The 24,838-nt window shown below is 37.3% G+C and overlaps 1 protein-coding gene and 1 long non-coding RNA gene across 2 annotated transcripts in view; one reads left to right on the top strand and one right to left on the bottom strand.

Moving 5' to 3' along the window:
• LOC132108252 (uncharacterized) overlaps positions 1–15,049 on the bottom strand; it is a 73,324-nt gene extending 58,275 nt beyond the window's left edge. The window contains exon 1 of the long non-coding RNA XR_009424423.1: positions 15,037–15,049. This is a non-coding gene — a long non-coding RNA (uncharacterized LOC132108252). The remainder of the gene's footprint in view (positions 1–15,036) is intronic.
• On the top strand, positions 312–24,546 carry pgm2l1 (phosphoglucomutase 2-like 1). Its single transcript, XM_059514925.1, has 14 exons — positions 312–985; positions 2,573–2,740; positions 4,238–4,344; positions 7,727–7,811; positions 7,988–8,071; positions 11,671–11,864; positions 14,192–14,381; positions 19,894–19,991; positions 20,170–20,350; positions 20,534–20,627; positions 23,014–23,143; positions 23,284–23,473; positions 23,560–23,693; positions 24,272–24,546. Exons 1-14 carry the CDS (start codon positions 884–886, stop codon positions 24,372–24,374), a joined length of 1,860 nt encoding a protein of 619 aa, XP_059370908.1. The 5' UTR covers positions 312–883; the 3' UTR covers positions 24,375–24,546.
• The last annotated feature ends 292 nt before the right edge of the window (positions 24,547–24,838 follow it).

The raw sequence follows: 24,838 nt of genomic DNA, 5'->3' as shown, positions 1-24,838 counted from the left end.
TCCACTTTTACATGGTGTTTGGACATACATGTGTGTTGGCAGTATGCTATCCATACATTACTCAATTTTCTAATTATGCACTCATTAAGTCTCGTCACATTTACAAATACTAAGTTACATTTTAATTTGTAATTTCATATTAGCGATCTCTATAATAACAAACCACAAAACTATTAGCCCACTGATATGGGATTATAATCCCATACACTGGGGCCTTACTTCAAGGTTGAACAAAATACAGAGGAAAAAAACAACAACTCAATTTCCCAGCATCCCCCATCTCAGCCCGACCCACCCCTGAGTTGTGACAGCAGTTTAGCTGAAGAGTATGATGCTCACAGCGGTTCATGTGCGACATAAAGCCCCTGCAATACTCTCTTCCAGTTATAGAGAAACATTTGCACACGTGTTTTGTGACGTGACGTGCGTAAATAACGGAACTGCTTTCGGATCACCAACAAACGCACTTGGGCTAACGTTAACGCATCGATGCTAACTACATGTGGCTCACCGGCTGAGGAAGAGTTGTTAGCTTTAAAGTGAACTGATCCAGCTGCAGTGCATTTAATGTTGAATCGTTTTTGTTGATGTCGCCAGAAAAAATTTAGTGTTTAAACCGATCCAGATGTCATTTGGTCTGTGAGCATGGATGTGACGCGGAATTCAACAGTAACGTTACCTATTTTGATGCGCGTTTAAGTGTGACAAGTTGACAGACCGTCTCGCCTTTCGTCTGTGACCTATTTGAACGGTGACGTCACGCCGTTAATCTTTAATTTCCGAGCACGCTGTTGTGCGCAGAAACATCCAGTCGCGCCGGTTGGAAGCAGCTGGATTAGAAGAAGTTCCCATCTAAACTCAGCCATCTGGCTCTACCGCTAAAATGGGGTCTAATGGAGACCTCAACGCAAACTCACAGTGTCCCAGCAGCACTGGGGACCTGGCCCTGGACAAAGCAGTCAGTCAGTGGATGGCCTGGGATAAGGTGAGGATGTAACCGGTTTTAAACATTCTCATTTCTCACCTTGACGTTATGACTGGTGTGTGTGTGTGCGCGCGCGTGCGTGAGTGTGATCATGTTGGCAACCCTTGCCATCGTCAGTGGTTTTCAAGTGTTTTCATATTGTTCATATGTTGTTTGTCTATGTCAGACTGTGCTCATACACTTTTAAATACAGAATCTGTTGAGAAACTACATAAATGTGTTTTATGTTATAAACATAAAGTGCACCATAAAGTGCAATGTTTAGAGAGAGAGAGAAACTCTCTGAAACATTCAGTATTGCATTGCATTTCACTGCATTGCAGTGCCAGTTTGAGTCATTCAGAGGTTTTGGCTTGGGTGGCACAGGGATGATATCAGACACCATTATAATTTGATATGTACCATAGTTGTACCGTGGCCCATGGATTTTAGTATCATGAAATATATAATAGTAACAAGGTATGGGCATCTGATTCCATTGCCGTACCCCAGTACTCTTTCGTAATGGATGGTCCTACCATGGTACACAACTGTTTCCACTCTTACAAAAAGCACTGCTCTAGTTAGTGCAGGACATGGCACAGTGATGTTATTAGATTTAAGGTACTAAAGACGACGCACCATGGTATGCCATCACCATGTTTTTGCTATGTTTGTCTGGTACGTTGTAACCGCTATTTAAGTGTTGTTTTCAGAATTGACACATTGTATTGTAAAGATTTTAGTAGTTTGTAGCACAGGCCAGTTTTCTAGTCCTATGTCTGGCTGACCTCATCTTGCAAATGTCAGACTCCACCAGCTCTGGATGACTGGTGTTTATAGAAGTACACGAGAGCAAGCAGCTGGCAGTTGTAAGAGAAAACCATTAGCTCAGCAAAAATAGACGGAAAGTGGCATTTCCCGTCATGGACTGATTAAGTGGTAGGCCTTCTTTTACTGATTATGTACTTTAAATGATATCTAAACATTCTTGTGTTCACATGTTTAGGTGGTTCAGCTATCTTACATGTTTGGATTAATCGGAAGTGCAGAGATGAGCTTTCAGCAACAGAAAAAAAGGAATGATTAATTTTCCATCCTGTTAAAAAGAAAAAAAAAACATGATTAGATGCATTACAGCTGACTCATTGCTGCACCTGGCATACTAAAGCAAATGCTGGGGAGAGTGTCTGGTGCTGCCCTCTTTTTCACTTTTTAGATGGGAAAACATTATTGATTTTTGATCTGGTCAATAACGGACCATTTGCAATGCGCTGCGGTGTCCTAAAATCACATCTGTCCTTAAAAATCACTCTAAATTAGACTTCTGTACTTTACTGTTATGTGTGGGTTTGTTAAGGCTCTTAGTAGATTTGCATGAATGAATGAATGAATGAAAGAAATGCCAATTAAACAAATGATTGCATATCAGTATTTGCTGGGAAAAGTCCCAAAATGAAGCCGTTTGGGAACTATGTTGGGACCCCCAATGAATATAGACTTAGGGGTCATTTTATGCATGGGTTCAAGGATGTTATTATTATTTATTTAAATCTTTGTAATTTTTAACGAAACTTAAGTTGACAACACTAGTTTTGGTCTCTTTAGAATCCTCAGACATGGAAGCAGATGGAGTCTCTGGTGCGAGAGGGGCGTGTGGTGGAGCTGAGGAGGAGGTTGTGCTCCAGGATGACGTTTGGGACAGCTGGATTGAGAGCGGAGATGGGTGCAGGGTTTGCTTGCATCAATGACCTCACTGTCATCCAGTCTACACAGGTTGGTTCAGGTTTACAGTGTGCAGGTGGAATCTCATTATTTGACCTTCAGTATAACGGCCTGCTTGCACGTAGTGTCAGGTAAAAAGAACTCTGTTTGCAGTGTTTCTTGCAATATAAATTCCATTCATATAGTGATAGCAAGAATATAACACAATATAATGACAATATGTCTTTTTAGTGGTCATGGCATTTCATATTTTACCTTTGAAATACTGTTGAAGTATTTCCACGGTGATGAGGAGCAGATAATAAGTAATAATAGGTTATATGTCTTTATTTTCCACTGTAGTTTATCATTGTTGTATGAAAATTAAATGATTGGACAAAATGGCTAATCATCCCAGTAATTGTAATAGTTGATTATAATTAAGTAAAAGCAGATATTGGTAATTAAGGCCAGGTGATTAAGCACACAAGTGCACTCATTCAGAACTGGAGGATCACCGATGTGAAGCCAAATGTATTCAGACTGGGCCACATCAACCAGTAATTTTATCTCTAGTAATGGACTTTAAAAAAATTCTGGAAAGAATGGTATGCGATGCTTGAATATGTTCCTGCCATTGATCAGGGTTTTTGTTTCATGTGTCCGCCAGGCATTTGGTGGCAAAAAGTCCAAAATGGACACATTTAAAGTGACTGGATTTGGCAAATAGAAAAAATGCACTGAGAAGTTCAGTGAACATCAGAAAAGCTGCATGTACATTTCTGGTTAAAAATGAAAGGCCATCAACAGACAATTGAAACGGGAAGCATCGTCACTCAAATCAGCAGTGAACAAAGTTCGAAGAGCTAGTCCACAGTCTAGTAAATTTACCCTGCCCTCCATTTATCCAAGCCCCAACCCTCCTACCTGCTTGCCCCTGAGCAACACAAGTAAACAGGATATACTGTATAATAATATTGAGATGCATCTGTGAAAAATGTCGAATGATGAGAAAAATATCATGCTAATATAGAAACATGGCCTAGATTTTTTTATTACACAAGTGTAGTACCGTATTTTTTTCGACTATAAGTCGCCCCTTAGTATAAGTCGCATCAGTCCAAAAATACGTCATGATGAGGAAAACATATATAAGTCGCACCGGATTATAAGTCACATTTATTTAGAACCATGAACCAATAGAAAACATTACCGTCTACAGCCACGAGAGGGCGCTCTGTGTTTTCAGTGTAGACTACAGGAGCACTGAGCAGCATAGAGCGCCCCCTCTCGCGGCTGGAGACGGTAATGTTTTCTCTTGGTTCATGTCAAATTAATTTTGACAAATAAGTCGCACCTGACTATAAGTCGCAGGACCAGCTAAACTGTGAAAAAAGTGCGACTTACAGTCCAGAAAATACGGTAGTTGTAAGTCAGATCCACAAGCTTTTATCTTGTTTCCTTTGTTGTTTTGTTTGATTTATTTCTTGAATTTTTTTGGCAGTTACATATTGTCGGTTCTCTGTTGATAATGATGATAACTCTGTTTTTTCTTCATTGTTGTTGTAGGGAATGTACAAGTACTTAGCCAAATATGTCCCTGACCTGAAAACAAGAGGGCTGGTGGTCGGTTTTGACACTCGTGCCCAAACAATTAGTGGCTGCACTAGTGAACGGTAACACTCTCCACTCCGTTATATGAACTTTATCCAAATACACCTTCATTGTGTTTATAATCTGACATATTTCATATATACAGTACTGGGCAAAAGTCTGAATTTTCTATGTACTTCTGTAGTGTGTCAGTAGTAAATGTCAGTTTGCATTTACAAACATTCATTTTGCCATTAATTGTAATAATCCAGTGAGAAAATTGTTTGCACAAGGAATCTGACAATAGCCGGTGCTCCACACAGAGATCTGATCTGATCATCAGTCTGTCTTCAATTACATGAATAAACAGAAAAAGCTTGATGAAACCTTTTTTTTTTGGTGAAAATAATATTGGCCTAAGTGTTAATGAGGTAATCTATCAGGGCTAGTTCACCAAGGTTTTCAGCCAGTAAACAGGATGGTGTATCGGTCAGGATACAGGAATAAAAAACGAGGAGATGTAATTTCTTCTATTGACTGTATTGAGATCCAGCAGTACTCATCAGAACATTCCAATATTCAATATTGTCATAGTCTGATAAAGAAACAAATAAATCACCATTAGGTACTTAAATTACTATGCAACGTAAATAATAAATCCACACAAATAATACAAATCAGGATCATCAAACATAAATATATCAATAAACATTGCTATGTCCCTTTAAACATAATCAACAATTACATGAGGATATTACTTCCTTCACATAATAGCTTCACCTCCTATATCACTGACCAGTTTACATTAAACTATATTAAAAAGGGGTTTACAGAAGGAGAAATGGCGACATCCTCTGGCGAGAAAAGGCTACTGCACAACAGCGTCTGCACATGGTCTCCTGAGCACGATATTAACTCTTCCTAATTAAATGTTACAAACGTACTACATAATTTAGAAATCAGAAAGCTCACATCAGTTAAATTATTATTTCCTACAGTGTTTTACAGCTTAAACATTGTTCTATCGCTATAAATCTCACTCATCACGCTGGGCACGTTAATGCATTGTAATTCTACAGTATAGAAACACAAACACAACGAAGTGACAGTCACTTACTTTTTGTCATGAACTCAACACATTAATATTGGAAGCTGGATCCTTCAGAACAGATTAAGGAAACTACACAACACAGGTACATATGCTGCTGAACTTGAATACATTTCCGAACTCACTATAACCAAAACCAACACACTAGCTACACACTTCCTCTGCCGTAACCACCGAAGAAGAGTCTTAAAGCGGCAGGCACCCAGAAACGTCAGAGCCTTTTATACACTAAGACTTTTGCACAGTACTGTACATCAACAAAAAAAGCATATTCTTTCTTAAATGTTATTATAGGCAAGTATTTTATCTTTTGATTTGTACATGCCAGTTTGTTGCACATACAAGAGTTTCAGAACTAGAAATGTCATATGTGCCATCATGCCTAGCCTATTTAGTAGGTGCACAAATTTATTCAGTTTTATCAGTTTTTAATTAAAGGTGTAGTTGCAAACCATGTATCTGTCTTGCTCTCCTGTGGCTCACAAAAGGAGAAACCGGTTTTGAACAAAATTAGAGCGAGTAGTTGATGGGTTTTAATTTGGGGGTAAACAAACACTTTTAAACTTACCTGTACCCTAATATATTTTTGGACTGTTGGGAAGAGAACGCAGTTGGAATCGAACATGGGGGGGGATCTATTAGCAGACATCTCATGGTTGCACTTTGTTTTATGTGCTTGCCCAGGAAAGTACTGGATAATATAATGTAACTGCTTGGTTTTCGGTGTAGGTTCAGGGTTAGTACCTAGTTGTTAACCAGTTATTATATTGTATTATTGTAATAAGTATATAGTATATACAGGTGGAACAAGACTGTAAAATAAAGTGCTGTCGATCTCATTTTGCAAGTGAAATGAGCAAAATGCAAAACTGCCTGTTTTGGACAAAAGCATTAAGAGGAAGTGAAAGAACACATTCTTGCTTCCTGCACTGAACAATAGTGTTACATTCAGGCATGTGCTGAGCCCAATTTTATTATTTATGCACTGAAAGCACATTTTTAGAGTCATAAGAACAATAGCATTAGAGGTTGCTGTTAAAGTCGTTCACTCACCCACTCTACTGTAATTTTAACATTAACTTAACTGCACTGCATATACATAGATATAGATATACACTCACCTAAAGGATTATTTGGAACACCTGTTCAATTTCTCATTAATGCAATTATCTAATCGACCAATCACATGGCAGTTGCTTCAACTCCAAACTGAATGTCAGAATGGGAAAGAAAGGTGATTTAAGCAATTTTGAGCGTGGCATGGTTGTTGGTGCCAGACGGGCCGGTCTGAGTATTTCACAATCTGCTCAGTTACTGGGATTTTCAAGCACAACCATTTCTAGGGTTTACAAAGAATGGTGTGAAAAGGGAAAAACATCCAGTATGTGGCAGTCCTGTGGGCGAAAATGCCTTGTTGATGCTAGAGGTCAGAGGAGAATGGGCCGACTGATTCAAGCTGATAGAAGAGCAACTTTGACTGAAATAATCACTCGTTACAACCGAGGTATGCAGCAAAGCATTTGTGAAGCCACAAAACCCACAACCTTGAGGCGGATGGGCTACAACAGCAGAAGACCCCACCGGGTACCACTCATCTCCACTACAAATAGGAAAAAGAGACTACAATTTGCACGAGCTCACCAAAATTGGACAGTTGAAGACTGGAAAAATGTTGCCTGGTCTGATGAGTCTGGATTTCTGTTGAGACATTCAGATGGTAGAGTCAGAATTTGGCGTAAACAGAATGAGAACATGGATCCATCATGCCTTGTTACCACTGTGCAGGCTGGTGGTGGTGGTGTAATGGTGTGGGGGGTGTTTTCTTGGCACACTTTAGGCCCCTTAGTGCCAATTGGCAATCGTTTAAATGCCACGGCCTACCTGAGCATTGTTTCTGACCATGTCCATCCCTTTATGACCACCATGTACCCATCCTCTGATGGCTACTTCCAGCAGGATATCGCACCATGTCACAAAGCTCGAATCATTTCAATTTGGTTTCTTGAACATGAAAATGAGTTCACTGTACTAAAATGCCCCCCACAGTCACCAGATCTCAACCCAATAGAGCATCTTTGGGATGTGGTGGAACAGCAGCTTCGTGCCCTGGATGTGCATCCCACAAATCTCCATCAACTGCAAGATGCTTTCCTCTCAATATGGGCCAACATTTCTAAAGAATGCATTCAGCTCCTTGTTGAATCAATGCCACGTAGAATTAATGCAGTTCTGAAGGGCGAAAGGGGGTCAAACACAGTATTAGTATGGTGTTGCTAATAATCCTTTAGGTGAGTGTATATAGATATATATATATATATATATATACAGAGAGATAATATTTTTTTCCCTCTCTGCAGACTTGCAAGGTTGACTGCGGCTGTTATGCTTTGTAAAGATATTCCTGTCTATCTATTCTCTACATATGTGCCTACCCCGTTTGTGGTAAGAACATGTTATTGATTGATCATAATAAAAGTTATTATGTGTTTAAATTACAGTTGTAAAAGAACTAAAATATCTTTCTCAACAAAGTTGTTATTTGGGAAGCATGATAAGGAACAATAATAATAACTTCTGTGGAATCCGGTGAATAGTTTTTCCATCTTTTTGCCCTACAGCCATATGCTGTGATAAAGTATGGAGCTGCAGCTGGAGTCATGATCACTGCATCTCATAACAGAAAAGAGGACAATGGATACAAGGTGAGCATCTGCGTATCCTATTGTGAATTTACTTACAAAACAGAAATTATAAACTGTTTTCAGTTATCAAGGCCATCCCTGCTGCATCACAGGGAGACAATACACTTGGGCTAAAAAGACAACTGAAAGATAAGTGTACAATTAAAATATAACAACCAATAAATGGAAATTCTGTTAGAATTTTGACACCCTGAAGTTGTTACAAAAGAACATATTTTCAAGAATGAAGGTAAGAGGTTTAGTCAGAACCACTGGCTAAACCACGTTTGTGTGGACATAAAAATCACTTAGCGGTAGTATTATAATCAGATCCCTTAGCCACGTCACCAAGGAAGCAAAATCAGATGCGCTCGTTTTTTCAGACACTTGCAGAAAAAGGCTTACCAAAACTAAGTTACTGGGTAAATCTTTTTTCATGATTCCTTAGTTGGTAGATGCACCAGGGACCTGATTATAGCACTTAAAACTTGGAAAATTCTGATTTTCATGATATGTCACCTTTAAATCAACAAGCCCTTATTTTAATAGGTTACCGGCAAGTAAGTATAAGTGCTTTCGGTTTAAGCTCTGCCGAGTGAAGCTTGTCAGTGAATAAAATGTCACAGTTTCAAATTTTTCTCTGAAACCATGCAGCCTAGATTTATGCTTTCAGTTTGAATGGAAATCTTAACTTATACAATATAACAATAAGTCAATCTAAAATGGTGATTAAATGGGTATTAACAGCTGGCAACCATGTTGGTATGCAAATGAGGGGTCTAAACTTATTTATGCACCACATTTTTATTTTGATCACACCTGCTCATCAAGCACATAAATCCCTGTGGATAACATACAGTTGCAATCCAAATTATTCAACTCCCCAAAAACGATCAGCTATCTTTTCCACACCGAGTTTTTGTTGTGCTGCACGCAATAAATTAAAGTGATAGCACATTGTTCATGGTAAAAATCCACATGGATCGAAATGACAATGTAGTGATTACACCTTAAATGCATACAATTAAAGTCTGCTGTGTTTCAGAAGTCAACACATATAGTTTTTTGCTTCGGTTTAAAACAAGGAAAAGTGCACTTTAGATAAACAAGGCAACATAGTAGGTGCACTCATGGAGGTAGGAAAAGTTCTTTATTAACTACAGGATTGCTTGAAGATTTAAATGCAAAAGACAGTACAACTAACTGTTTCTTTCAGTTGAAAGTTTCAATTTAGATTGTTTGTGATAATGTAACAAAAATTTGTTTTGCCAATATAAAATGCCCCCCTCCACCACAAGAGTCACCTAAGAGAGTAATTCCCCTATTTTCAAAAATGAAATTTAGGCCCTGAATGAATGTCTGTAAAAGTCCTGAGAAGAGCATAACTATAAATAATTCTACATTATTAAAAGAAGGCTTCAAAAAGATTGGTATCGGTGATTGTATCGGTAGATACTGCTTCCTGTGGTCGATGATAAAGGATTGGCACCACTGATCTATAATATAGAACTGGATTGCTCATGACGTCATTAAAGTGAAGCCACCGCGCCGCCATATTGGTAATCCCTAGTGTGCGAAAACGTTCTGTTGAATTATTAGGAATTTGTATGATTTTAATGAGAAAACATCACCTAACTAGTCAGCGTTTATAAATATGAAGTATGTCTGTACATTATTACAATGCAAACACCCTAGGCATGCAAACGGTTATTTTTTAAATGTCGGGAATTTCCATTACTTATTAAAAAGCTACGTTCATTACAGTAGTGAGCATCATGAACATGATAACCATCAGACGGACACGACCTCAACATGTATAACAAACGACAAAGTGTTCGTTCTGAAATCTGAATTTATTCAGAGAAATAACTGACTATAACAGTACGGATTTAAAGACATGAAGCTTTATTTCCCAGATAGTAAGTTAAGCTTTTAATTTCATTATAGAGCAATATTAACAACAATTGTATTATTCATTGTAATATATTAAAATCCATTTCTGATTATAATACGTTCATGTTTAATAATTCCTGAATAATTATGTTCATAAAGAAATAAGGTATATTTTGTGTGGGATCAGTTACCTGTCTCATCAGTGCGCAGCAGACACACCCACCTAAACGATTTGAATATATCGCTTATCCTGCCCCAAAAGACCGTAAACATTAATTTACACACACATAACATAAAAACAAATCCCATTTGACTGATTTGCTTCAAATCGAGTTATTTTAGGACAGCGGTTTGAATGTGTCCCAATGGTGCTCTCTGCTGGTAGGGATTAGTAAGATGGCAGATCGAACACTTCCGGTAGCTTCACTGTCTGTTGGCAGTTTAGAACGCGATGAGCGATCCAGTCATATATAGATCAGTGATTGGAACCAAACATCCTGATCGGAGCACCCCTAGTTTCTGTAAGGGGCTGTAAACACACCAAGGTTAATATCACTGATATTTTAAGAGAAAAACAGTAACAAAAGCACACTCTAATATAATGTCCTAATATCTTAATAAATGTATGTGTTGCAGATTTGAGGTCGACCGATATGGGTTTTTCACTGGCCGATATTTAGAAATCAGGACAGCCGATGGCCGATATATAGTGCCTTTTTTTTTAAAATTCATCTCATTAAAGTGAGTCTGAGCAAATTATTATTGCAGGGTACAAGATAGTAGTATTAGCCCACTTTAGCGTAATAATACATGGCTCAAAACTTAAAGGGTTAGTTCAGCCAAAAATGAAAATTATGTCATTAATAACTCACCCTCATGTCGTTCCAAACCCGTAAAACCTCAGTTCATCTTTGGAACACAGTTTAAGATATTTTAGATTTAGTCCAAGAGCTTTTTGTCCCTCCATTGAAAATGTATGTACGTTATACTGTCCATGTCCAGAAAGGTAATAAAAACATCATCAAAGTAGTCCATGTGACATCAGAGGGTCAGTTGGAATTAGTTGAAGCATCAAAAATACATTTTGTTCCAAAAATAACGACTTTATTCATCATCAGTGAGCATGTTCACGAAGCTGCTGACGTGTTTTCTGGTGCGCCCAATAACAAAGATAACATGTCTGCAGTGTCATACGTCAACAGCGTCACTGCAGTGTCATGAAGACGCTCACAACAGACCCGGAAGAGAAGACAATGATGAATAAAGTCGTCCTTTTTGTTATGAATGGAGATGAACGAAGTCATACGGGTTTGTAACAACATGAGGGTGAGTTAATTAATGACATAATTTTCATTTTTGCTTGAACTAACCCTTTAAGTACCTTCTCAAAACAATACTTTCACATGCAAATTACTTATTTCACTTCTGAATATGATAACTTTCCGGCATCAACTAGGGTAAAACGTTTGTGAACAAATCTCTGCTGCAGAGTGTGAGCTGCTCTGTGTCTCACTCAGTCTCAGAGGGAGTTCCTCAACAGCCCGCCGGTGCACCTGCCTATAAATCGGCCTAATTTACAGCACAATCAGCCGATGCCAATTAATCAAAAATGCCAAATATTGGTAATTTAATCGGCAAGCCGATCAATCAGACGACCTCTTGCATATACATTACCTCAGTGCAGTGAGTCTAAGATGTTTCGTTTTATCTTTTTCAACTTTCTGAAGGTTTACTGGCACAATGGTGCACAGATCTCCTCTCCACATGATAAGGAGATCTTGCGTTGCATTGAGGAGAGTAGTGAACCCTGGCCTGAGTCGTGGAATGAGGACCTAGTTGAAAGCAGCCTCTTACGGAGAGACCCACTGGAGGACGTCTGCCGCTGGTACATGGAAGAGCTAAACAGTATCTGCTTCCAAAGGTGCAGTCTCTCACTTGTACTAAAGTAAAGTACTATTAGTCTTTATAAACTGTACACAAAAAAATAAAGGTGCCAGGAAGAAACTGATGTAAATAGACCATTTCTGTTCTCCCTGTCTTCTGTTTGACAGATTCTTGATTTTTATGATTTTTAGCAAGTCAACTTAAAAATGTAATTACAAGATTCAATTACCCTTTTCTTTATTAAAGGGATAGTTCACCCCAAAATCAAAATTATGTCATTAATAATTCACCCTCTTGTTGTTCCAAACCCGTAAGACCTCCGTTTATCTTCGGAACACAGTTTAAGATATTTTGAATTTAGTCCGAGAGCTCTCAGTCCCTCCATTGAAGCTGTGTGTACGGTCTACTGTCCACGACTTTATTCAGCATTGTCTTCTCTTCCTGGTTTGTTGTGAGATTTCAAAACACTGCAGTTTGTCATATCCTGTACGCGAACAAATCATTTGATGTAACCGGATCTTCTTGAACCAGTTCACCAAATCGAACTGAATAATTTTACGGTTCGCGTCTCCAATAAGCATCAATACACAAATGACTTAAGCTGTTAACATTTTTAATGTGGCTGACAATCCCTCTGAGTTCAAACAAACCAATATCCCGGAGTAATTCATTTACTCAAACAGTACACTGACTGAACTGCTGTGTAGAGAGAACTGAAGATGAACACCGAGCCGAGCCAGATTAACGAACAATAGACAAACCGTTTCTGTCAGACGTGTCCGATTCGAGAACCGAGGAGCTGATGATACTGCGCATGTGTGAAACAGACTGACACAGCGAGTCTAAACCGAACTGTTTTTTTGGTGATTGATGCAAAAGAACCGGTGAACCGCTTTCTTCAACCGGTTTATTGAATCAAACTGTCCGAAAGAACTACTGGTGATCCGAAAACCGATGCAACTGGTTCTTCTTATTATTATTAATTCTTAACCGCTTAAGTAATTTGTGGATTAATGCTTATTGGAGAAGCAAACCGTTTCAAAAGATTCAGTTCGATTTGGTGAACTAGTTGAAGAAGATCCGGTTACATCGAGTGATTCGTTCGCGAACCGGATATCACTAAACTGCAGTTTTTTTAAATTTCACAACAGACCTGGAAGAGAAGACGATGCTGAATAAAGTCGTAGTTTTTGCTATTTTTGGACCAAAATGTATTTTCGATGCTTCAAAATATTCTAACCCTCTGACCCTCTGAAGTCACATGGACTACTTTGATGATGTTTTTCTTACCTTTCTGGACATTGACAGTAGACTGAACACACAGCTTCAATGGAGGGACTGAGAGCTCTCAGACTAAATCTAAAATATCTTAAACTATGTTCCAAAGATAAACGGAGGTCTCACGGGTTTGGAACGACATGAGGGTGAGTTATTAATGACATCATTTAGATTTTTGGGTGAACTAAACCAATAACCCTCTATTTAAAGAAAATTCTATTCCAAGTGCACCATACATGAAGTTACGTAATTGTTAAACAAATCACTTAAATAACTTTGCAGAAAATATGCAAGAAATACAACTGCATCTTGTACAAACTTATACATATGTTCAGAAATAAAACAAGAAAAATGCTTAAAAGAAAAAAAAAAATTATCAAAAGTCAAGGTAATTCAAATGCAAAATGACTGAGGGTATTGAAGGAACACCAGTAGACTATAATCAACTATACATTTTCTGTAAAAATGATGCTCGGCTGCTTTCAGCATGTCACCACGATGCAAACATTAAATATCAGACATACAGTAATAGTTCTATTTTTTTATATTTATGTTTTTTAGGTAAATGTGGACGTGTTTGATTGTTGCGCTAGCATCTCTTGCAGCATCTCATGCATAAAACAGCATGCTAACAACGCTGCGCTCAAGTTAAAAGAAGTTCACTCACATCTTCTTGCATTTTTTCCTATACCACTGCTCACGTCACATCTTTGTCAATGCAAAAGTGAATTCTGTGTAATATACTTCTGGTCCTTCATAGCACATCACAAGCGGGTGGTTAATCACGTGTTGTAGCAAAACATTAAATTTGAACTAATCGATAAAAATAAAAGCAGCATCTCGGTGCCATTAAAATACATTATAGGACATTGAGTGTCAAAAGCCTTTTTATCTTCTAGAAATCCTTTTATCTATTATAAAGAATCTTCGTGCACTGTGAATGTTCTTTTTGACACCAAACATACTAACCAAAAACAAACTGTATTTTTAAGTCTGTATATTGGGATATTAAAAATAATTCCCAATAGAGGTGCATTTATATATAAACAATAGAATCACACAATTTCCACCCCCTCTTCATTGCAGAGAGCTTAATGCAATGTCTCCCCTGAAGTTTGTGCACTCATCTTTCCATGGTGTTGGTCACAACTATGTCCAGAGAGCCTTTCAGCAGTTTGGCTTTCCACCTCCCATCCCTGTTCCAGAACAGAAGGATCCAGATCCAGATTTTTCCACTGTGAGTTGTCCTAACCCAGAGGAAGGAGAAACAGTTTTGGTAAGTTTCTTTTTCTTTCTTTCTTTCTTTCTTTCTTTGTGTGTGTCTATATATATATATATATATATATATATATATATATATATATATATATATATATATATATATATATATATATATATATATATTAATATTAATAATAATAATAATAATAATTAAATTAAATTAGAACAAAATTACAATTACAAGAATATTTATTAATGTTGAAGGAGGTCTTGCTTTCTCTCAGGCAGAAACCCACAGGAAGACACCAGTACAGCAGATTTATAAATGATTCTCATTACGAATTTGGGAAGACGTTTGTTTCACATATCGAATTCTCACGTGCCTTGTAAAAATTCCTAAAAATGTTACTAAGCAACTGATGATTAATACTATTTCAGCACAGATTTTCCTCGCACTTTGAACCCTGGCGTCGCGAGCTCATACAGCGCTGTTTGAATACATGCAATTTGTAAATGTATTAAAAAACAACACGTTCTGCAGTTTATTTAATTGTTTAAAGTCATTTTGGGATTTCAGTCACCATACATTAACCAGCAGCAACCACCCCTTCCACCGCTCATCGAACACATGCGATGTAGTGATAAACAGTCTCTCACAGTGCTTGTATTGATTTTTACATATTTTTGGACAGTTTTAAATGCTTCCACACTGCGATTATGTTTGTTATTATATATATATATATATATATATATGATACAACGGAGCTAAAGGCACCTTTGATATTATTTTCCTCTAAATAACTAGATGGCACAAAATGTGACGTAGCACTTTCCAAAATATCCGCTTTTCAAGATGCACATGTATTTTTGTCTGATCCTTGACATGTTCGTGCACAGCACCGCATAGTTGATTCTGTCCTTACTTAATCGAATATTACATTTTTTAAATGTTGTAGATTTAAGTGGCAAATGAGAATCGCTAAAATTAATTTTTAAGACAAGGGTCTTTTAACGATTTTCTGATTCGTTGGAAGGTGTCATAGAATGCATTGATGCAATATTTTTAATTGTTTCTTGATGTCCCTTTGATTTTGTTTTGAAGTGTGTATGCAACATTTTATATCAAAATATCCCACAAGTAATTTTTTATAAATGTTTTTTATAAATGTATAAAAAGTCTGCGGTTTTCCCGCGGAACTGGGCTACTTTAACACTGTTGGCCCAGGCTGCTTTTCAGGTCCTCAGATGGGTTTTGTTGCAAAAACTTGCCAACCCTGCTCCATTCTCAGAAAAGAAACTGACCTAACACATTGCTTTCAAATGCAATTTTTAACTACCACATTACTATTCACAATAATTCTGGTAGCACGTGCAGGCAGCATTAGAAAAACAGGCAGAGACAATGAATTTTTACCATTGTAGGCTGGTTGTTTTCACACACTGCGGCCACAAAGCTGTGTTCAAACACCTTTTTAAAAGTGATTTTTTTTTTATTCTATGGCACCTTTATATGTAAAAGTATGGTATTTGGGGTAAATGTGCTCCTGCTGTTGGGGCAAAAGGCGCGCATTAATTAAAGGTCCCATTTTTCACTCTTTTTTTGTGTTCATGTTTCGCGTGTAAAAAAAACAGTATTTTTCACACAATTCACCTATCTGTATACCGCTGTTTTCACTGACATAAAAACGGGCTGATGACTTCCTTGTTTTATAAAGTCCCTCCTTCAGAAATACGTAACGAGTTCTGATTGGGCCAGCGGTTCCTGTGTTGTGATTCGACATCAGCTGAGCGCATGCTGCCCTCCTGGAAACGCGATTGGACTAGTTTTGAGAAGCAAGTGGGCAGGAGCATGTGCTGAGGAGCATGAAAATCCCATTCGTTTTTTTTTTGCACAGCCCTAACATCTAGTTAACAAAGCTAAACAGCGTTGCCCTTTGTGTAATAAGTTACAGAAACTGTTAAACGCACCAACTTAAATAATAAAATACACTTACCGGTTGTGGTCCATAAACAACGCCATCTCCAGACAAACAGGGAACTGCTCCATCTTTCAGGAATAATCTTTGTGCAAATCCGGCATTAAACTTTGAGCTTCCTCAATTGAGATTGAGGAAGCTGTCCTCAGCAAAATGTGCTGCACATAGTTTAACGTGAATTATAATTTTCGGGGAACCGAGTTAAACATAAATTGTAACCATTAATCTCCAAGTACAGCATCCCTGGGAAGCCCAAACAAAGGTGATCAGACTCCGAGATGAAAATAACAGCGTTTCGACGACATGGCGACAAACACAAACGCAGCTGTTCCTCCTCCGTCGGAGTGCAACAAGGCCACGCCCCCTTTTTTGTGAATTCATGTGGGTGGAGGTTAGTCAAAAAACTGTTTTAGTGACGTCATTACTGCAGGAACTAGAGGAATGTAGTCCAAACGGGTCGTTCGTTGTAGGCGAATTCTGTTAAATAAAATATCTCGCTTGGCATTGAACTTTGAGATTTAGAACGAAGAAGGGGACCTTTAACATCATAATAGATGGCTGACTTTTCCAGTTGTTGACATGACATGGTTAGATTCATATGGTAAATATCATATATTATCTTAGCCATCTTAGCTCACCATGTTTAGAATGAAATCATCATATTTAATAAAACTTATACTCTGAGGCTGTTGAATGCTTGAATCTGATTGGCTGACGAATGTTTTGAGGTCTGCAATTATTTTCAGGGAAACGAACAGCGAACGTAGTTCCAGGCAGCACTCTTGACCGTATTCGCATATCTAACTGTAATAATTGTCACATAGTTAGCATGCAAAGCCCTTTAAATATGTCATCTGATCGATGTCTTGAGGTGTGGTAACCGTAGTATAAGTGGAATAATTGACCCCGGGCCGTTGAATTATTAGAACTATAATGCACACCCCGAGTTGTAACAGTCATTCTGCTTCACGTAGCATATTTTTCTAATAATTCAACAGGCCATCGTCAATTATTTCTTACATGATATTAAACATGTCATATAATAAAATGTTGTTGTTACTACTGTAAATCTATATTCAATTATTATGGGATATCTTTCGATGCTTTCAAAATCTTTATATTTTAAATTGATCTTGTGTATTTTAAAATATACATTTTTATATTAACATTTTAATGACATATTTATTGAACAAAAACTAATTCTTTTATTTTTCAAAATAAGCAGAAAATAGTATACATTTAGCTAAAGTGATTGTTTTGAAAAAGTATTAACTTGGACATAATAAAAAAAAAAGCATCATTATTTTAGATGAACTATTTGTATCAATATCGTGGCCTTTTACCCAATGTGTGGGGTAAAAGCCCCCCCCCCCACCCCATACATTAATAAGATTTTTAAACAAAATAAACCACTTTTGCTCCTTTTTATGTTTAATATAAAACGAAAAAAAAAAATAAGATGCCCAGTAGAGCTCAGTGAATTAAAACGTGCGATGCTGTGATAGGATGTCACCTTTGCAAGTAAATTCGTGAAATTTCATCCCTGGTAGATATTCAGCAGTCAACTGTAAGTGATATTATTGGAAAGTGGAATCATTTAGGTCACGCAAAGAAGCAGGGTCACTGAGTGCTGAGGTGTATGGTGCTCAAAAATTGCCAACACTGATTCCACAGCTGAAGAATTGCAAATGTCCACTGCCATTAATATCTGCACAAAAACTGTGCGGTGGGAGCTTCATGAAATGCAGCTACATGCATGCAAGCCCCACAAGTACAATACCAAACGTCAGATGGAGTGGTGTAATGCATGCCTTTTCTGGATACTGGACCAGTGGAAATTTGTTCCTTCTGATTGGCAACTCTGGGTTTGGCAAATGATGGATGACCATTACCCGTCTGACTGCATTTTGTCAATAGTAAAGTTTGGTGGAGGAGAGATAATGGCATGAGGCTGTTTTTGTGCTCAGCCTCATATAGAAGTCTAAATGCTTCAGCATACCAACACATTTTGGACTATGCTATGCTTACAACTTTGAGGGAAGAGTTTGGAAAAGGCCATTTTCTATTTCATCAAGGTCCATAAAGACATGGTTGGATGATTTTAGTGTGAAAGAAATTGATTGGCTGGCACAGAGCCCTGACCTCAGCTGCATCGAACACATTTGGAATGAACTAGAATGGAGATTGTGAGCTATTTCGTCAGCATGAAGCAAATACACATTTATAAAATTCAAACAAATCTTCGAATGGCTAATGAACATTTAATTTCACAGACCTTGCAGACTTTATCAAATCCAGCTGTGAGATCTTGTTAAGTGAGCATTTTTATCCAGCATGATTACATGTTCTCTGTGTGACGGTCCGTCCATGTGAATTGAATGCTTTAAACTTTTAAACTCATGTTTTCAAATTATACTACGCTTTATGCATTTGCCCACTGTCATATTCATGTAATTTTCATGTAATTTTTAAATGTATGCAAAATGAGGGTTAACCTGGCTTTAATGAAAATGATTCCCAATGCACACAAACGTCCCAGAATACTGAGTGCTCAGTTGGTTACAATTTATATACGATATATATATAGGCTATCGGCCCCCCTGCTTTCCAAGATATAGGCATCAGCTGTCAAAAAACAATATCAGTCGACCACCCTAAATTTACCCCTAACCCCTCCGTATTGAGAGTTCACGTGAAGGAGTAGAGGTGTTTTGGTTGGAGGCGTAGGGCTAGGGGAAGGGTCAGATAGCCCCTTAAACAAAGATTTTTCAATGCCACACCTCAAACAAAGATGTATGAGAATTATCTAATTATACACCAGCTACAGTGGCAACATGGCAGCCCTGATAAACAAAAAGACCCATAAATGTAAGCAGTTTTAGCATTTATAAAGATTTTAATGGAAAAGTAATCATTTGTTTTGTTACATTCAATAATGTGTTCATATTACAGTCATGTTATTCAAAGAATTGTTAAAAAAAAAAAAAAAGTTTGATGTTATATCATTAATGTTACTGACTGCATGATAGTGCCGCAAGTGATTTTAATGTCTGATCAGGGCGATTATTACCACCATAGACTTTGAGGTGGGGCTATTCCCCCAAATAATTAGAAATCACTAAACCTTTTTCTCAAATATTGCCAGTTCGAGTGAGAGAGATGGAAGTTGTGTGTACGTGTGTCCATGCTACTCTTTACAGTGAGTTATATTATTTAAATAACAGTGATTTTATCCTTTCATTGCTGGAACATATAATGTAGTGATTCAGTATTTAAACCATTATTAATAAGTTTCACTGGGCAGTGTTGATAAGTTTCTTTGCTTCTGCATGTGTGAGCTGCGCCATCTCTGGTGTGTGTGTGTGTGTGTGTGTCAGTAAGCAGCGAATTAATGTAGGTGTGTGTATTGTAGGTGCTAGACAACGTATGATGATGTGTCACATTTCTTAGGGAAATATTTCACCCCTAACCCTTGACAGTCTGTTTCAAGGGACAAGGGGAAGGGGTATAAAATAGAGTTGGGATTGGGCCTAAGTCATCATGCAAATACAACCACTGACTTGTGTTGCACTGACACTGACTTTGTTTTAGGAGCTGTCCCTTCGTTTGGCTGAGAGAGAAGAGGCCCGGATTGTTGTGGCCACAGACCCTGATGCTGATCGCTTGGCTGTTGCAGAGCAGAATGACAAGTAGGTTTTCTTGTTCATTAACACTGATTCCACAGCTGAAGAATTCCAAACTTCCACTGCAATTTAATATCTGCACACAAACTGTGTGGTGGAGGCTTCATGAAATGAGTTTCTATGGCTGAGCAGCTACATGCAAGCCCTACAAGCGTATAACTTGTGTCCTATGTTTTATGGGCAGTTGTGGTTGGAAAGTGTTCACGGGAAACGAGTTGGCTGCATTGCTTGGCTGGTGGATGTTGTTTAACTGGAAGGAAGCACACCCTGACCCAGCAGATATGGAGAGAGTATACATGCTGGCCACCGCTGTTTCTTCCAAAATACTTAAAGCCTTTGCACGCATAGAAGGCTTTCATTTTGAGGTAAGTTCAAGTCTCAATTTGAAGTTATTAGCTTGAGTGCTTTGCTATTCTTACATAGAGACTATGATCTAAATGAAGATTAGAATATTTTTGTTTGCTAAATAAAATACAAAGCCACTGCTTAATAGTTTAACTTCTTACATTATTACTCTGGTATTTTTACTTCACTCCCCTTCATCCTAGGAAACATTGCCTGGCTTCAAATGGATTGGAAATAGAATCCACGAATTAACAAAAACAGGAAAAGAGGTCATTTTTTCCTTTGAAGAATCCATTGGTAAGTGCATTTATCGGCAGACACACCTGAAGTTCAAACTATGTTAAAGGGGTCATATAATGCTTTTTGAAGATCATTATTTTGTTTATTTGGTGTAACAGAGTTGACATGCTTTAATGTTCAAAAAACACATCAAAAACTGTACATTGTTGTAGTTGCTCTATGCCCTGTCTCTCTCAAACAGTCATTTTCTACAAAGTTCCTCCTTCTGACAAGTGCAGTCTTCTCTGATTGGCCAACTGACCCAGTGCATTGTGATTGGCCGAACGCCGCAAGCACTCATCGGAAATGTAACGCCCCTTTCCATAATCCCGCTTCATCTTTGAAAATAAATGTAAAGACTGTTAATAATGTCCTTAGTTTCACCAGTGGTTTTATGTACAATATTTTATGTTCACATCAGGCAAGCGGACTCATAAAAATTATGCAGTGTAGTCTTTATCCAGTCATAAAAACAGATTTCACAGTTTTACATGGAATGTCACAAAATGTGTCAAACTTTGAATTAATCAATCAAAAGTAGGTCATTACACTTAAATCAAATCACAATATGTATCTGTAATTATAAAACCGCAAAAATCCTTTTAAATATGAATCCTGCATGTTCTGCGTCTCTGTTAATGAATGGCGCAGAAGCACGTTTTTTTTACTACACACAGAGGCACGCCTGACGCTCTCTAAATGAGGACGGAAACACATGAACAATGTCTGCATAACTTCTCTGAGAGTCACTTCATGAGCATTTTACCATTTTATTTAAGTAAAAATAGCTTCATGTCACACAGAACTTTAAAGGCATTCGCAGCAACCAATCAAAATAAAAGTCCGGTACTATTATTCAGTAGAATGTAGGCTACATAGCCGGCTACTACTACTACTACTACTACTACTACAGTTATGTTTTTTAATTTAAGGCTTAATCAAACAACATTTCTTCCATGTTTTAATTTTAATAGTAAATCCCCTTTGTTTGCCATTTTTTTTCATTTTCAGTTATTAAAAGATTAATGATAAAATAAATTACTGTTTTATGCCTTCCTTGTGATAACAATGAACACAGAATTTCCGAGGGAAAAAAATTAATAAGGCTACTTTAAGAAAAAATAAAATAAATTTAGTTTATACATTCAAATAATTAAACATTCTAAAACGCAAAATTAGGTAACAATAAAAAAATATAAATCTAGTGAGGTAAAAAAAATTCATAGGGCCCTAATTGATACAATTTTATTTATCAAAATGGAGTTGAGAACAATTCAAACTGAAAAAAAAGTTAAAATAAAACAGAAGTCAGGAAAAAAATTTATCGATTTCATAGGGCCCTAAACCAAACCTAAACCACTGCTTTATTCTTTAAAATTGATACATAAATCGTGTTTATTATATATACTTTTTTATTAAAGTGGAAATCAGTTTACTAAATAATAAAGTTGACTGACTTCTTCACTTCAAAGGGATATTTGTGTTGTTTATTTTTATTTATACTATTTATAATTTTTGTGCAATTACTTGTCAGTTGAGTTTGTGGCAAAACCTTCTGCAGTGTTTACATGACGTTTATTGCTGCACAAAATTTATTTAAATAAATGTTTACTTTCATAAAGTACAAGTTGACTTCAAAATGCACCTACTTTTTTTGCATTTTGTGTTTTTCAGTTGAATAAAAGATTATTTTTCCCTATATATTTCATCATTAAGGATTTCTTTAAAAAAAAAAAAAAAAAAAAAGTTGAAAAATCTCGTCTCGTTCTTGTGAACCCAGTCTCGTGTCTCGTCTCGTCTCGTGGGATAAATGTCTCGTCCCACCCCTAGTCATCCATAAAAAGTGTTGCTGTTCTGTTGTAATCTTAAAGATTCCTAAATGCATCTACTCTCGGAAGGCCAAATAAAGTGCTTTTGCTTTCTTCTAGATACACACAGCATCTCCCTGACATGACTGCTTCAACACTAACTGTTACTGAAACCATGCCGCCTTTCTTTGCATGAACATTTGGGCGGCATTACACAAATATTTCCACATAGTGATGTAGACATGTGGGGGCATGTTAGAATGAGCTGTTTTATTGGGGCTTGGCAGAGTCTTAACTTTGATCAAGAATATCTCTTTGGATTTGAGACTTTAGTCTTTGCAACTTTACAGATCTTCTTTACGCTCCAAGAGCTTGTAGCACATCAAAGAGAAAAGAGAAATTTAAATCGCATCATATGATCCCTTTAACAGCCCTGTTTGTTCTATAAATATAGTGGGATAGTTTAGATGGTTCACCCAAAAATACAGAATACTGTACGTCACACAGTTTAAAAGGGTGTGTATTTATCAATTTGAGTGTTAAAGCATATGTAGAAGAATGCTAACGTTGTGTCTTCGTCTTTATTTTGATGCCAGGGTTTTTGTGTGGGAACATGGTTCTTGATAAGGATGGAGTCAGCACAGCTGCTGTTGTGGCTGAGATGGCTGCTTATCTACACACCAAAAACCTGTCCTTGAACCAACAACTAATCAACATCTATGAAATGTATCTCTTCTGCTTCTCTTTTTTTTCCCCTTTAAGTGTCTAATGATAATCAAATAATTTTTTTTAGGTGTATACTGTATCATTGCGTTCACATTTGATCGTACAGTATGTTGATTTTTCTCTTCACTGTCGTACCCCAGATATGGCTATCACATTTCCAGAACATCCTATGTCATCTGCAATGACCCACCAACTATTCATAAAATATTTAGTCATTTGCGCAATTTTGGGGGTCCAGGTGTTTACCCAGAATCATGTGGTGACTACTGCATCACACACATCAGAGATGTGACCACTGGTTATGACAGCAGTCAGCCTGACAAAAAATGTGTATGTCATCAATCAAGAAATATACAAAAGAATTGCTTTGACAAACCGTTTGACTGGAATAAATGTTCTCTTAATATCTCCTTTAGATTCTTCCATTGTCAAGAAATAGCCAAATGGTCACATTCACATTTCAGAATGGCATTGTTGCTACACTTAGGACCAGCGGGACTGAGCCAAAGATCAAGTGTTACACAGAATTCTGTGCAGCACCAGGAGAACGGTCCGTACCTTCTATTCAAGTTTTCAAATACCGTATTTTTCGGACTATAAGTCGCACTGGACTATAAGTCGCATTTATTTAGAACCAAGAACCAAGAGAAAACTTTACCATCTCCAGCGGCGAGAGGTCGCTCTATGTTTTCAGTGTAGACTACAGGAGCACTGAGCAGCATAGAGCGCCCTCTCGCGGCTGTACACGGTAAAGTTTTCTCTTGGTTCATTTCTCTTGGGTCATGTCAAATCAATTTTGATAAATAAGTCACACCTGATTATAAGTCGCAGGACCAGCCAAACTATAAAAAAAAAAAGTGCGACTTATAGTCCGGAAAATACGGTAAATGATATTGTTGATCGTGTATTCACTACTTTTGTGTTCAATTCATAAAACATCATTCCAAAAATGGCTCCGAACATTGATACTGGTTTTGAGAAAGCCTATTTATGTGTGGCTTAAATGTCCAAATGCATTTTGAGGCCACTCTATTTTCATGAACGCCACCTAATTTTTAAATGTAAAAGACAAATAATAGCAAATTTGATATCTTTTAATTTTTTATTATTTATGTATTTGTTTTGCAGTGATATCTCCTGTCTGGAGGACGTGTTGAGGAATGTGACCACTGCTCTTGTCGAAGAATTTCTAGAGCCTGACAAGAACAACCTGCTTCGCAGATCAATGTAGCTTAATTAAAATAGTGGTAAGATCATTGTCTTCATGGGCATCTTGTGTAAAACCAGTCCCAAAGGCCTGTCAGTGAACTGTTCTGTTAGTGTTGTTTTATCACTGTGAAATGATTTGAAGCATAATCACTTTATGGCTCTCAAACAAAAAAGTAAACATGACTGCTCATTCATTTTAGTGGTTTATATATGACAAAAAATATTGTCATGATCATTATGCTCTTTTGCAGTTGAATGTCTTGCTCAAAGAAAGAAATCCTCAAGGCTTTGATTTTATTTGTGTTACATTTTTCAAGAGTGTCACATTACTACTATAATGCCAGCTGTATTAGGCCAACTTTCTATGGTTCAGTGTTTGCTGGTGTCCAGATTTCAATATCACTTTACGTAGACAATATGGTAGACATGGCCTGCTGGTTTTTCTCCAAGGTTTTTCTGGGAGCTGCTGCTGCTACCTTTTAAAGC

The sequence above is a fragment of the Carassius carassius genome, chromosome 28 (assembly GCF_963082965.1).
Source record: "Carassius carassius chromosome 28, fCarCar2.1, whole genome shotgun sequence".
Taxonomy (NCBI): Eukaryota; Metazoa; Chordata; class Actinopteri; order Cypriniformes; family Cyprinidae; genus Carassius; species Carassius carassius.
This window is presented reverse-complemented; position numbering and strand designations above follow the sequence as displayed.

Bases quoted from the DNA above. Each gene is read 5' to 3' on its own strand.
- pgm2l1 (XM_059514925.1), top strand. From the start codon at position 884: ATGGGGTCTAATGGAGACCTCAACGCAAACTCACAGTGTCCCAGCAGC. The intron at 986-2,572 runs GTGAGGATGTAA...TGGTCTCTTTAG, and splicing joins AGTGGATGGCCTGGGATAAG to AATCCTCAGACATGGAAGCA. The intron at 20,628-23,013 runs GTAAGTGCATTT...TTTTGATGCCAG, and splicing joins TTCCTTTGAAGAATCCATTG to GGTTTTTGTGTGGGAACATG.